The following is a 15,255-nucleotide window of genomic DNA, read 5'->3' as shown; positions in this document are numbered from 1 at the left end:
AATGTTTAAAGCTAGCATAGAAATCTTAAGGTATCCACATACAACTGTTAGTCAGTGTGTTAAAATTTAGTGTACAAATGTTAAGATATCCATATAGAATTGTTGGTCACTGAATGTTTAAATATAGTGTACATATGTTAAGGTATCCACGTATAATTGCTGGTCAATGACTTTAAATGTAGTGTACAAATGTTAAGGTATCCACATATAATTGTTGATCAGTGACTTTAAATGTAGTGTTTAAATGTTAAGATTTCCATTTATAATTGTTGGTCAGTGACTGTTTAAGTAGTTGTGTAACAAATGTTAAGGTATCCACATTAAGTTGTTGGTCATTGTCTATATACATTTAGTGTACAAATGTTAATGTATCCATGTTCAGTTGTTGGTCAGTGTCTATTTACATTTAGTGTACAAATGTTAATGTATCCACATTAAGTTGTTGGTCAGTGTCTATTTACATTTAGTGTACAAATGTTAATGTATCTACGTTCAGTTGTTGGTCAGCGTCTGTTTACATTTAGTGTACAAATGTTAATGTATCTACATTCAGTTGTTGGTCAGTGTCTATTTACATTTAGTGTACAAATGTTAATGTATCTACATTCAGTTGTTGGTCAGTGTCAATTTACATTTAGTGTACAAATGTTAAGATATCCATTTATGATTGTTTGTCAGTGACTGTTTAAATGTAGTGTACAAAGGGTAAGGTATCCATGTTCAGTTGTTGGTCAGTGTCTATTTAAATGTAGTGTGCAAATGTTAAGGTATCCACATAAAATTGTTGGTCAGTGACTTTAAATAGTAGTGTGCAAATGTAAAGTATCCACATACAATTCAAATGACTAAAGATAACAAATCCTTTTTAAGAATGATTGGAATGTTAATTAAAAATTAACAAGGAAGTTAATATAAAACAGGGCTTGAAAATTGAACTCATCTGCTGATATTTATAAATTGGTAATCACATTTTCATGATGCTTCTCTGAGTGAGTGAGTGGCATTTTATGCAGATTAATTATTATGTAAAGTTTTGGATGAATAAAATGGATGCAGGATAAGTCAAAGTTCCAAGTCACTTACCCTGCATCACTAATGTCCAAGTTCCAGGTCACTTACCCTGCATAACTAATGTCAAAGTTCCAGGTCACTTACCCTGCATAACTAATGTCAAAGTTCCAGGTCACTTACCCTGCAGAACTAATGTCAAAGTTCCAAGTCACTTACCCTGCATAACTAATGTCAAAGTTCCATGTCACTTACCCAGCATAGCTATGTCCAAGTTCCAGGTCATTTACCCTGCATAACTAATGTCAAAGTTCCAGGTCACTTACCCTGCATAACTAATGTCAAAGTTCCAAGTCACTCACCCAGCATAACTAATGTCCAAGTTCCAGGTCATTTACCCTGCATAACTAATGTCAAAGTTCCAGGTCACTTACCCTGCATAACTAATGTCAAAGTTCCAAGTCACTTACCCAGCATCACTAATGTCAAAGTTCCAAGTCACTTACCCAGCATAACTAATGTCCAAGTTCCAGGTCATTTACCCTGCATAACTAATGTCAAAGTTCCAAGTCACTTACCCTGCAGAACTAATGTCAAAGTTCCAGGTCACTTACCCAGCATAACTAATGTTAAGGTTCCAAGTCACTTACCCTGCATACCTAATGTCAAAGTTCCAGGTCACTTACCCTGCAGAACTAATGTCAAAGTTCCAAGTCACTTACCCTGCATCACTAATGTCAAAGTTCCAAGTCACTTACCCCGCAGAACTAATGTTAAAGTTCCAGGTCACTTACCCTGCAGAACTAATGTCAAAGTTCCAGGTCACTTACCCTGCATCACTAATGTCAAAGTTCCAGGCCATTTACCCTGCAGAACTACTGTCAAAGTTCCAAGTCAGTTACCCTGCATAACTAATGTCAAAGTTCCATGTCACTTACCCAGCATAGCTATGTCCAAGTTCCAGGTCATTTACCCTGCATAACTAATGTCAAAGTTCCAGGTCACTTACCCTGCATAACTAATGTCAAAGTTCCAAGTCACTCACCCAGCATAGCTAATGTCCAAGTTCCAGGTCATTTACCCTGCATAACTAATGTCAAAGTTCCAAGTCACTTACCCTGCAGAACTAATGTCAAAGTTCCAGGTCACTTACCCTGCATAACTAATGTTAAGGTTCCAAGTCACTTACCCTGCAGAACTAATGTCAAAGTTCCAGGTCACTTACCCTGCATCACTAATGTCCAAGTTCCAGGTCACTTACCCTGGATAACTAATGTCAAAGTTCCAAGTCACTTACCCTGCAGAACTAATGTCAAAGTTCCAGGTCACTTACCCTGCATAACTAATGTCAAAGTTCCAAGTCACTTACCCAGCATAACTAATGTCCAAGTTCCAGGTCACTTACCCTGCATAACTAATGTCAAAGTTCCAAGTCACTTACCCAGCATAATTAATGTCCAAGTTCCAGGTCACTTACCCTGCATAACTAATGTCAAAGTTCCAAGTCACTTACCCTGCATAACTAATGTCAAAGTTCCAGGTCACTTACCCTGCATAACTAATGTCAAAGTTCCAAGTCAGTTACCCTGCAGAACTAATGTCAAAGCTCCAGGTCACTTACCCTGCATAACTAATGTCAACGTTCCAGGTCACTTACCCTGCATCACTAATGTCAAAGTTCCAAGTCACTTACCCAGCATAACTAATGTCCAAGTTCCAGGTCATTTACCCTGCATAACTAATGTCAAAGTTCCAAGTCACTTACCCTGCAGAACTAATGTCAAAGTTCCATGTCACTTACCCTGCATACCTAATGTCAAAGTTCCAGGTCACTTACCCTGCAGAACTAATGTCAAAGTTCCAAGTCACTTACCCTGCAGAACTAATGTCAAAGTTCCATGTCACTTACCCTGCAGAACTAATGTCAAAGTTCCATGTCATTTACCCTGCAGAACTAATGTCCAGTTGAAAATGTTCAGAGTTCTTTTTATTTTTGTATTTATAATTATTAGTTGTCCATGTTTGTCAAGTAGATGGATCAGCCAGTATGCAGAAGAGCATAAACTTGAAGCATACTCACTTAGTTTTAAAATATAATGGTGTTATATTTCTGTTTCTTCTTTCCTTTGCTTTTTAGTGCTATTCAGCTTGTTCTTTTGATTAAAACAATTTGGGCACAGCTACCCATGTTAACCCAATTGTCACAGCCTCTGTTATGTTGTTCTAACATTTATTTAGGTATGATTTTACTGTACCTGGTTGTAAGCTACAATTAGCTTACAGTATTGCCCTTGGTCCATCATATGTTGTCCATTCACAGTGGCTATTTTCAACAACTTTTTAAAAACCTTGTAACAGAATTTAAACAACTGTGAAAGACAGAACCCTGACATAGAGGCCTTTCAGTATTTGATAACTGATGTTGACATTTCATTAAATGTGGATGAAGGTATTAAAAAACACCTGAAGATACCTTGTAACAGTTGTTTTATAGGGTATCAATTCAACAGCAACAGAAATTCTTTCAGATAGCTTCCTACTGATTCAGATTTTATGGCCAGTTGTTGTTGTTGTACATTTGGCTAGTGAACATATCTCAGGTAAATGATATCATGCCCAGTTGGGACTCATGTTACTTTAAAATTTCATGACTATTGTAGGTCTCAAGATGACACATCAAAGAAGGACCAGAAAAACAAAGTTGCAAAGGAAGAGGAGGCTTTCCAGAAAGGGTAAACTTAAAAACTAACATAGTTGGCATAATTTTGTGTTACTCTTTTATTGTACCTTTTTATTTTATTTCGAGAAGAGCAATGTGGGTGATGGTCACATTTTCTTGCATTTCCCACCAGCTGTCCAACCTTATTTCTGCTGGGTACCTCTGTCTTATGAAACGTTTTCAATGTTTCATTTTACATTATAGTACTAAGATTAGTACTCTTCCTTCTTGGACAAGGTACATGTACTAACATGAGCCCAAGTTTATCAATGGAGTAGCTGGGTGTGATTCACACATGGTGCCTTTTCAGCCTTCTATAAAAAAAATTTGACCATGTTCCTTACATATAAATAGTCCTCTTATTTAATACCAGAATTGCTGCATTTCACTGTAGAAGTATGTTTAAATATTGTATACCTTCTTTAATTTTTTTTTGTGATCATCCTCCATATTAGTTAATTAATAACTACTTCCATTTTCAGGCTTGTTTTTTCATGTGCTGCATAAGAACATTGCTGCCTTATTTGGAAATGTAAACATATCATAGTAAATATGGTATGCATTGAATAGCATATTGTAAAGTATCCATATATGGCATAGCAAGCCTTATTTGAAAACAAATTACCACAAGAATTTCCTGTAATCTGTCATGGAGTGCAAAGTATAGTCAGCATCAGCAGCAGGGGGGGCGAATCGGACATTTTGTCCAATCGTCATTTGGCTTAATTATTACTTTCTGCACTCAACGATCTAGTGTCGTCAGCGCCTGGTAAAAAAAAAACGACGACGTCGTTGGGGGATCGTCCAAACGTCATTTGGTTTAATTAACACCTTCTGCGCGTCGATCCCCAGCGTCGTCAGCGTCCGGTAAGCACATCGACGACCGCGTCGATGTCATTGACCCCCCTGCTGCTAAGGAGTTATTTACAATGAAAATTATTTACAACTAACCGAATATTTGGTCAAGTCCGATACGATATCGTGTCCGAGGATCATGTAAATTTATCGTTACGAATCCATGTGGGGTCGACTGAGCATGACTAAAAAAGTTTCGAAAAACATTAAAGTCCATGTCACCGCCGCACCATGTCTGCCAAATATTTCGTAGCGTGTGTGTATCAACGCCGTTGAACACAGCAAGAATATTACAGTTGTCTCTAATTACTTTTGGAATCTGAGTGTATCGTTGAGTGACATATATCACGTCAGTGTTTTTATGCCTGCCTCTGGAAAATATCCTAGCTGGGTTTTTTTGATTGTCTAACATAACATCATCGTACACGACTAGATTGTTAACGTCGCCATCAATATCATCAATACCCGGTGCATCATTGATATCCGTAATAAACTCAATAACATTTTTTTTAGCGATCGCTGATGCATTCTCGTTGAAATCTTTCAACACCTCGTAGCATCGTTGATCATCTACGCTAGGAGCAACCAAATACAACTTATCCCACTTCATCCATCTCATTATTAAATTGAGTAACAATTGCGTCTTACCTGATCCAGATGGTCCGATGATAATCATCCGGATCGAGTTTGGTAACGCTGCAACATGCTTAACTGGTTCTCTTGTTTTAGTCGCCGAAAAATCAATTATATTCATATCTCTATACATAAATTATGGATCTATATTGTGTGAAGTGTAGAGTACGTACTGGCACAAATGATATGACAACCGCTACAACAAGAAATAACAGATCGGCGCTTACTGGTAAGTGTGTACAATGCGGTACAAAGAAATTTAGATTTATTTCTATTAGACCCGGAGATGTTTTTAAAAAAAGCGAGGAGGTGACATCGCAGCCAAATTGGCAAAACTCCCCGGAACACCGTGGGCAAAGTATCCAGGAGAAAAACACCTCCCAGGATATAACTACTGTGGCCCCGGAACACGATTAGATATTAGACTCGATGATCAAAATCAGCCCAAACCCGGTGAGTATCCAATAAACGCTATCGATAAGGCGTGTCATGCTCATGATGTTGCTTACAAAAGTAGCGATCTGCAACAGCGTCATATCGCGGATGTAAAATTAATTCACGCGCTAAATGCTATTCCTGATAAATCCGTCAAAGAAAAATTGGCCTCATGGTTGGTAAAATCGGCTATGAAAGGTAAATTAATGATTGGCGCTGGTAATTAATAACAATCATCCAAGAAAAACGATGGATTCCATCTATTATTCTCCGAGAGGATACTGGAAAGGGAAGGCCGCAATTGGTAAGCTTGCAAGCGCTGCAAAGGTAACAAAGACCACTGCGGCTAATTGGTTATCCAAACAGGCTATATGGCAAATTTATCTACCACCGCCTAAACAAATCAACTTCTCTCGTTTTGATGTCGGCGTGCCTAATGAAGTTCATCAGGCTGATATACTATTTCTGCCGCATGACAACGGTTACAAATACGCGCTAACCGTAGTTGATGTTGCGAGTCGATACAAACAAGCGGAGCCGTTAAAAACAAAGTCAGCAACTGAAGTAGCCGGTGCGTTTGAAAGAATTTATCGAAGAGGCCCTCTGCGCTGGCCAAATCTATTACAAGTTGATCCCGGTAGTGAATTTCGCGGCGCTGTTTTATCAACGCTGAAACATCATAGCGTCGCGATACGACGAGGTCATACTGCGCTACATCGTGATCAGGCAATTGTTGAACGATTCAATCGGACTCTCGCTGAACGGTTATTTGGATATCAATACGCGAAGGAATTCATCCAAGAAAAACGATCTCGTGAATGGGTTAAAAGGTTGCCAGGTGTAATTGCAGCGTTAAATAACGAGATTACCCGAGCAATCAACATGAAGCCCAGCGACGCGATTAAATACGAGTATATACCCGGAAAATCAAAAATAAATAGCGTTTTCAAGCCGATTCTCGGCAATGTCACCGTGAGATATCTGTATGAACCAGGAGAGCTTGAAGGCGGTAAAAAAAGAGCTACTGATCCTATTTGGAGTGTTACCACACATAACATATCAACGATAACACGATCAACTGGTAGACCACCGATCTATAGACTGGATTCAACTGCTCCTCAGCGCGGATTTACACGCGAGCAACTACAAGTGATACCTAACGATACTCAATTGCCCCCACGTGGTCTTAACTAGCGCCGTTGCGTCTATTGCACTCAAGACAGGTCAACCTCACATTGTTTTTGACATGACCGAGACTGTTATCGATCCTATCCACGGTAAATTGGCGAGTGTCTTTATCCGAATAACGCCAACTCATTATACAATTGCAACTTGCGCAGTGATTATTCTGTTGTTGTCGTAGCGAGATTATTAATTCGGCATCAATATCAAAACGCCGCTGTTTTTTTTTATCCTGTTGGCGGTAACCCGAGAGTTTTCTATCAATGACGCTTGCATCGATGGTGACTTTGTCGCCGGCTTCGTCAGTGACTCCGTCACCGGCTCCGTCAATAACAATTCTTCGAAGCTGATTTATCCTTCGTACTCTGGACACTGCAAGATAGACTAGATTCGACCATTCGATGCGATTATCAACTATCCAAACAATTGTGTCCGTGATGGTTAGTCCCTGCGAGGAATGTATTGTTGTTGCGTATCCTAGCGTCCACGGGGATTTATCAGCACGTAGCGCGTCCTCGACGACACCGATATCAACGAGCACGATATCATTCAGCACGAGAATTTGTTTTTCTGTCCGGCCTGGAATTTCAACTTCAATGTTCTGCCGCCGTGTGTCCGCGGGTCTATAACATAACGGCACTGGACGCGTTGGAAACTTTTCCTTATGCAACGTAAACAACTTCCGCTGAAGTGTGTCTCTGACTATCTTTCTACTCGCTACAATCAAATCGTTTGGTCTCCATGTTTCCCAGAATTCATTCAACGGCGTTTCCGGAATAACCTCGCGGATTATTTCACACTGAACTCTATCCGGCTGTAATCTGATTAGTTTTTTAACCTCGCGCAGTTGTTCATCAAGTGCTCGGTAATCAGTATCGGTTTCTTCATAATAGTCCACGAACCCGCTCAACCAATCATGTGGACCCTCGCCGACAAATGGTGGTGGTTGGCCATGGTCCCCACACATGATTACCGCTGTATTCGCGCGCAGCAACCACTCAAGAAACATTTGTAAAGTATCTAACGAAACAGTACATATCTCATCCCAGATGATAATGTCGGGAATAAATTTTTCACCCATTCGATCAGGAGTCCACTCACCGCCGCTGTATCGAAAAAAGCTGTGATAAGTAACGGCGTCAACATTTCGTTGTTTTATCTCTCGCGCTAGTCTATGGGTCGGTGTAAGCACGATTATACTTGCCCGCGTTCGAAATAATTCAATTGCCCGAGTCGTCTTTCCTGACCCGCCACAGCCGCTTAAATAAACCGTCTTGTGTCTACAAATTGGATCAGAACACGATGGTGCATTAGACCATTCTGACAATTTATCACCGCGTAAGTAGTTGTTCTCAACGGTGACATCTGCTGACGGGGAATAATCGCGTCGTATTTCATTTTTAATTCTCCATGTACCCCAACTCTCGTCCGGACTAGTAAACTCGGCTACCTTTCCCTTATACGCTACGTCAATATAAAATGAATCAACGGCTACTCTAACCGCGGTATCGGGAAATCTATTTATCATCGAGAATAAATTGATAGCGGCATAACCCAGCATAGACGCCCTCAAATGCGGGTATGCTGGGCTGTCTCCGTCGCTGTAGGTAACAACTGTACCCAACCTCGTTCCATTGGACAAGAAGGCTGTTTTGCAGTTCACGTATCTATTTTTTGCCACTGCGTCCTTGATTACGAAATCATATTCTGCGTCATCTATAATCAGCCGTGAGCAATATCGTTTGTAGTCGTGGTTTTTTCCACCTTGTGTGAACTTACCGATTATTCTTCTACCGAGATCTTTTGCCTCGCGGTTTCGTTGGTTGAATATCCTCCTGGACCATTCGATGATATATTCCTCGTCGGCATCAATGCGCTTTCTGGACTCGTCAATTATGCTATCTAGACGCTCCGGTTCTGGTAACCAGACTTCAGTCTGTGCCCGGTATGATATAATCGCGTCACTGACAATCAACGAAACTAGCATGCTACAATCAATCATATACTGTAGCAGCGCTATTGGCAGCCACTTCTTTTCAGCCATGTGTCTACCGATCCAAATATAGCAACAGCGATGGAGTCCTGCCGCGAATTCAAATGATACTATGCGAGCGAATCCGGTTAAATCAAAATCAGGCAGTGGTCCATTAATAGCAACACGAGTCATTTCATGACTGGGGTGTCCAAATCGTCTAAAGTACTCAGCGGTGGATCCATACCCGAGAAAACTCGCTGGATAACAGGCAACCATATCAACCGAGATCATAGCGTCGCGGTTGTATTCAGTGTTCCATAGTCCACCGTGATAATACTCCAAACAACTGGATTGTACATCCGGCAGAAATTCCTTGCGCGTTGGTCTCCACGCATTTTTCCTTGCTGCAACATGAGCTACAACCGATGGAATCGTAAAACAATTTGTTAGCAGTTGTTCATCATGCTCCTCAAATTCTATGGCGGTTTTTTTCATCCTGTTGTGAAATGCTTCAGTGCGATATAATTCGCCGTTTGGTCTTACAAACTGATCAAAGGTATCCGCATCGTTTTCAGCGCTGCGAAGTAACCACACTGATACAGGGTCGTTTTTACACAAGTAGGCAATAGCATCAAATAGTTTCCTCTCCGCGAGAAAACCGTCCTTGGAGAATTCTTCGGGTATATACTTTACTGTTCTATCCCGTGGAAATATTGTGATCGCGGGCGTCCATGCGTGTTCGTTATGATCAATAATTTTGATTGGGGCTCCCTTCGATTTATACTTCGATTCGTATAATACTTCACCGGTTATCGTTGTAACGGTTATTGGAAATCTCAGCGATGTTTCTAATCTCGCTATGTCGCTGATGGTTGCTCCACGCTCTTTTACGGTTAGTTCCCACTGGTTGATTTTGCTACGTCGTAAATCAGTCAATTTGTTTCCTCGACATGCATTTGTAAAATGCTCTATTATTCGTTCTGCTACACAATTTATCCCAGTTGACTGTTTCATCGGTTTCAGTTTTCCGATATCAGGTTTCTTATTTAACGGGTATATTCCATAAACAACTGCTGTTTCAGGATACGCTCGTTCATAGTATGGTCTATCAATTCCGGTTAACAACCCCGGCTTGGAGTCGCGGCTGACAGTGACTGTTTTCTTGTCGCTGAGAACTGGTTCAAATTTATCACGTATGATCCAATCGCCTGATTCCACCCGGACAATGAATTTTACTCTGAAGAAATACCTTTTACCGTCAAGTTGTGATATTATCATTGCTGCGCGGTTGTCGTTCATGGTAGCATCAACAACACCATCAATTCGAAATGTTGACCAACTATGAGATGCACCATCACGCTTGAATTCATTGATACAATCGCGTATTTTACTCAACAGGGTTTTATCGTTTATTAACGCTTTTGGTGTGTCCTTGAGGACTCTATCGAGATTGAACTTAATATTTTTCCAGGGCTTAATTACTGCTAATCTCTCAAACTCATCCATATAATTAAAACAAGTATTTAAATGAAAGAATATAGTATAATGAATCACTGCAAATGGTTGATGATTGGGTCGACAACCCCGTGCAATAAATCATGCAGAGGTGAATTCTGCGGGTATCATTTACAAAGCGTTCGCAATGGTTCTCTTGGCCCCCTCCCGTGCTTGGTTTGTCACGTCGGTGTAAGAGGAAAATCGCAGTTGTGTATCAATTGTGGCGGAAAGCGATACAGGGAACTAAAACGCTATTACGATAAACGAATAAAAAACGCCGTCATTGACCCCACCGCCGACTTCGTCATCAAAACCCCCCAAGACTACGTTGAAAGATTCATAATTAAACCAAATAATAAATTAGACAAGTAGTATTATTATACAAATGGACCAAGAATTTCAGCCGCATCCCCTGCTCGTCAATTACGAGGCATCTCGCGACGGCATTGTTAGAAATCGTAGACTGAAGAAGCCGGTTGGATGGAAAAACAATCACGGATATTTGATGTTTACTGCTGGAGGGAAAAAATATCTCTGTCACAGAATCATCTATGAATGTTTCCACGGATTGATCAAAGATCGTCTCGTTATTGATCATATTGATGGATGCCCTCAAAATAACAGACTGTGTAATTTGCAAGCCATCTCTCAGAGTGAAAACAGTAAAAAAGGCCAAACTGGTAAGTACTCAAAAGCAACAAGGGGCGTCAAATCATTTGATACAACAACTCACGAGGAAAAAATATTTCAGTCGATGAATGAGGCAGGAAAATATTTTGACATTTGTATCGCCTCAATACGAAGAGTAGCAGAACGAGTATATCAAACAGCGATCTCAAAAAGGACCGGACACAGAATTCGATTTTCATATATAACATCAAAGGGAGATAACTCGTTTTGTGATAGCGTCGCATGACAAGAGTTACGTCCCTTGAAGTCCAATTAATGTTGCGATTAATTAATCATTTTACGATGAAAACTAATGAAATACACGCTATTATCTAACAGCTGTATTCTTTTTTTTAATGTTTTATTCAAATATTTGGTTTCATTTAAATGCCGTGAAACACCATTAATAAGTATTTAAGGATTCAAACGATTCAAGGGAATTCAAATTAACACACACCTTGTGACTGACGCCGCTGTATTAGTCACTTTATATATAAGATGACTCGTTATAAGCCTGGGGCTTTCGAAAGCCAATTCAACTAATCAAAACTAACCCACGCTCTTGACCCGGGCGTGTGGTTGTCTTTTGTTCACAATCATGCAACCGGGTTAATTTAATTGGGTTGCTTTTGATTGGTTGAATTGGCCGTAGAGTTCCGCCCCGTCGTTTTATGTTTGTGCTGTCTTGTGTCGTCCCATCATCCATCAATCATTTCATTGTAAATATATTCATCCTTAATTAAGTACATGTAGTGATGTCCCCCAAGCATATCTTCTGGGCGGTCTACGATGACGTTTGTCACCCTAGGCCTCCCTCTCGGAGATGTATGCTTTGGGGTTCCAAGATATGAATGTCCTTAATTAAGTATATGTATATGCCTGCAATCTGCCACAACACTCGAGTGGAGATCTACGGCATTGTACTGTCCATGTATGCCTGCAATCTGCCACAACACTCGAGTGGAGATCTACGGCATTGTACTGTCCATACAAAAAACGGGGTCAAAAATGACTCCCAATAATTTTATTAAAATTTTTGATATTAGAAATAAGATGTTTTATAAGAATAATGAATATCGAAGACATCAATAATATATTAACTGAGATTTCAAAATTAAAAAATCAAGGAATTGAATTATCTGATGGTCTCGACAGTGAAAAAATATTATCCGATTATGAGATTATTAACGAACAATCGAAACGGGGGCGTTTTACCCTGGCCCGCGAGTATTTTTTTATAAAACGATTACAACATACGATTAATGAAAACTTGTACCACAATGACGCAAATGCATTCATTGGACTATTCACTGCCGTTGAAATAATACGAAAAAAACTCGGACGTGTTTATGAACGACGCCGGGAGATTTCTAGTAAGATCAAAAACATTAGAAGGATTATAGACGAAAACTCCGTGGAGCCCCCGATGGTACACTCGGCGGAAAATTAGAAAATTGCGGATCAATTTACAATAATGGTAGGTGAATCACTTACTACTCGGCTAGCCAGAGAGCGGCTAGCAGCGCTTAGAAAGTTTATACCGTTACGAGACAGGGTGAGAGAGAAACTTCAAACGCGACAACAAATGCAAACCGATTTTACTGTTGGAAGCGAATAACTCTTTGCCCCGGTAACTAAAGCGACTAAGGATGTTACAGCGGCAACTGTACCCGTTCTTGGTGCGCTTGAAAAGATAGCGGCAGAGACAAAACAAACAAAAAGGTCTTTAGAAACACTCCCTGCAAAAATAGCGGCTGCTACAACACGGAGGCCACCACCACTCGCTATAACCGAACCACAAGAACCTTATGTTACAATGGCCGACGAGGAAGAACTAGGCGCTACTGCGAAAGAACCAGAAGAAGAAATACCCGAAGAAACACCCGAAGAAACATCGAAAGAAAAAAAGAAAGAGGGAAATATACCCCGTAATGTTCTTAAAAAGTCCGCAATAGATCAAATTAGAGACATCGACGACGATGAAGAATTAGTTAATTTTGTTGCTACAACATCAACTAAGAGCATTCGAGATGAGTATATCAATGAAGGTTACAAGAAAAAAATAACCTCGACGGAGAACTGGGCAAGAATAGTGTATTTAGCAAGTAAACATAAAGATGCATTACCACATCGTGGTGATCCAGATTACGATGTATTCCTCGAGAAAGTTAAGAGTAGAACACCAAAAAAAGGAAAAGGATACTCTGTTGGTAAAGAATCCTACGGCGTTACCTGCCCTAATAGTGTTCTCAGTGATATATCACGGCTGGAAGTATTAATCGGAGGAAAACGAGCCGGAAATAACTCTCCGGAAATAATCAATGAGGCCGCTGATATTTGCAAGCGGTTATTTGCAGGCGGTATTATGGACATTAATGCATATCGAACGCTCATAGACGAACTCGTGGATGATTAATTGGAAAACTGGTGTTTTTAATAAGGATGATCATACACTACAACCATGATAAACCAGTACTCGTCTACGTAGTAAACTCGCGATTGCCTGTTTACCGCGCGTACTATGGAGATGGTCTCGGTAGCACCATTGCGGGGTTATTTACAAGAATGGCTCCAAAAGTAGCGCCGTTAGCCAAACAATTAGGAATGAAGGCTATTGATGTTATTCGTGATAAGGGTATTAGTGCCATTGGAGATGTTGCCGGAAGGGCGTTTTCAGCCGCGCGGGACAAACTAATGTCATTGGTGAAATTCAGGAGAAAAAAACAGAAACCACCGGTAATGCCATCAACGACAGTGATGCCTGCAAATGTCAGTAAAGTAATAAATAACGCCGTGGAAGAAAAATTAGAGTCGTTGGCGGCGACTCAGTCGTTGGCGACGACTCCGTCGTTGGCGACTTCGCCATCCGCCGATGCGGCAACCAACGCGCTCATGAACGCGATAGCGGGAAGTGGTTTAAATTCAAAGAATTTACGACGAAAAAATCGCAATTGAAAACATCAACATGATAAATAATAAAATGTTTGCGCGAACCGCTGATCCCGCGTTTGATATGGACGCCCCAGTGCGCAGGGATGATTCTGTCCGTGATTATCAATATTATTCTTATTATGCAGCGCAACCCGACCTACGATCGCGAATTGAACTTCAGGTCCAAGATACCAGTAAATATTTTTTGCCGTGTGAAGCGTTTATCGAAATTGAGGGAGAACTCGTGACAAATGCTGCCGATAATGCACCATACGCAGATGACCATCGTGTTCGAGTTGGCTTCGTCAACAACGGTATCATGGCGTTATTTGAGAGCGCCAGATATCTTATTGACGGGCGAGAAATTGAGTCAATAGAACGCGAGGTTGATGTTGCAACGACGATAATTGGGCTAGCAAGATACTCGGATGATTATACAAGATCGGCGGGTCCATCTATGATGTTTGCGAAGGACACCACTAATAACGCTGATCATCTTCAGTACATCAACGTGCTGGTGGAAAAAGATACCGCAATTGATCAGGCTGAAGCAAATAACCCAGACCGCAGAGTAAAACCAAACGTTAATTTCAATATTATAAAAAGTCTTAACGATAATTACAATATGGGATTCGCAGCACGAGTAGGAATGTTGCAAGGACAACGCCGAAAGTTTTCATGCGCGATTCCACTTCATCACATATTTGGATTCTGCAGAAATGTCAGAAAAGTTGTCTATGGGGCTAAGCATACAATTGCCCTGACGCGAAGGGGCAATGATAACAATGCAATATGGCATGCTGCTGGCGTCGCTGCCGGTAAAGTCGTTTTAACTAAAATGGCATTGTGGATGCCGGTGCTGACTCCATCAGTTACCACGGAGGCACGATTGTTAGCATTTATGGAACAGGGAGGGAAATCGTTGTTGAGTTGGCTAGCGGTAACAACTGATGCTAAAGAAGATAACGTCGCCGATACGTTTACATGGCACCTGGCATCAAAACAGGGTGTTTCAGCCCCGCGTCATATATTCATAGCGCTACAGAATAGGGAACGATTGGGCAGTCAAGAACGCAGCCATATGATATTTGATCAATTAGGAGTCAGGGATGTTTCGCTGAGAATAAACGGACAACAGGAACCATCCGAGGACATACAGCTTAATTACGGCGACAACCATATCGCACGTGTGTACCATCGATTGCTGTCATATATGGGTCGTGATCAAAACGTCGACACTGGTTTGCAAATATCACAACTTGATTTTAAAAACCTGTATCCGATTTATTATTTTTCGTTGGAACATCTTGATTTAACGAGACAATCCGTCGTTGATATACACTTCCGAGCT

General features: G+C 40.7%; 1 protein-coding gene across 4 annotated transcripts in view; it reads left to right on the top strand.

Moving 5' to 3' along the window:
- The window catches only part of LOC149799036 (inositol 1,4,5-triphosphate receptor associated 1-like), a 257,140-nt gene that overhangs the window by 223,834 nt on the left and 18,051 nt on the right, over positions 1 to 15,255 (top strand). For all 4 annotated transcript variants that reach the window (XM_089957997.1, XM_089957996.1, XM_089957994.1 and 1 more), the window contains one exon: positions 3,669 to 3,740. In XM_089957997.1, coding sequence (XP_089814123.1) covers positions 3,669 to 3,740 — 72 coding nt within the window. The remainder of the gene's footprint in view (positions 1 to 3,668; positions 3,741 to 15,255) is intronic.

Source organism: Sinohyriopsis cumingii, chromosome 5, assembly GCF_028554795.1.
Source record: "Sinohyriopsis cumingii isolate HCF-2022 chromosome 5, ASM2855479v2, whole genome shotgun sequence".
Taxonomy (NCBI): domain Eukaryota; kingdom Metazoa; phylum Mollusca; class Bivalvia; order Unionida; family Unionidae; genus Sinohyriopsis; species Sinohyriopsis cumingii.
Note: the sequence above shows the minus strand (reverse complement) of the source record. Positions and strands in the feature narration are given on the sequence as shown.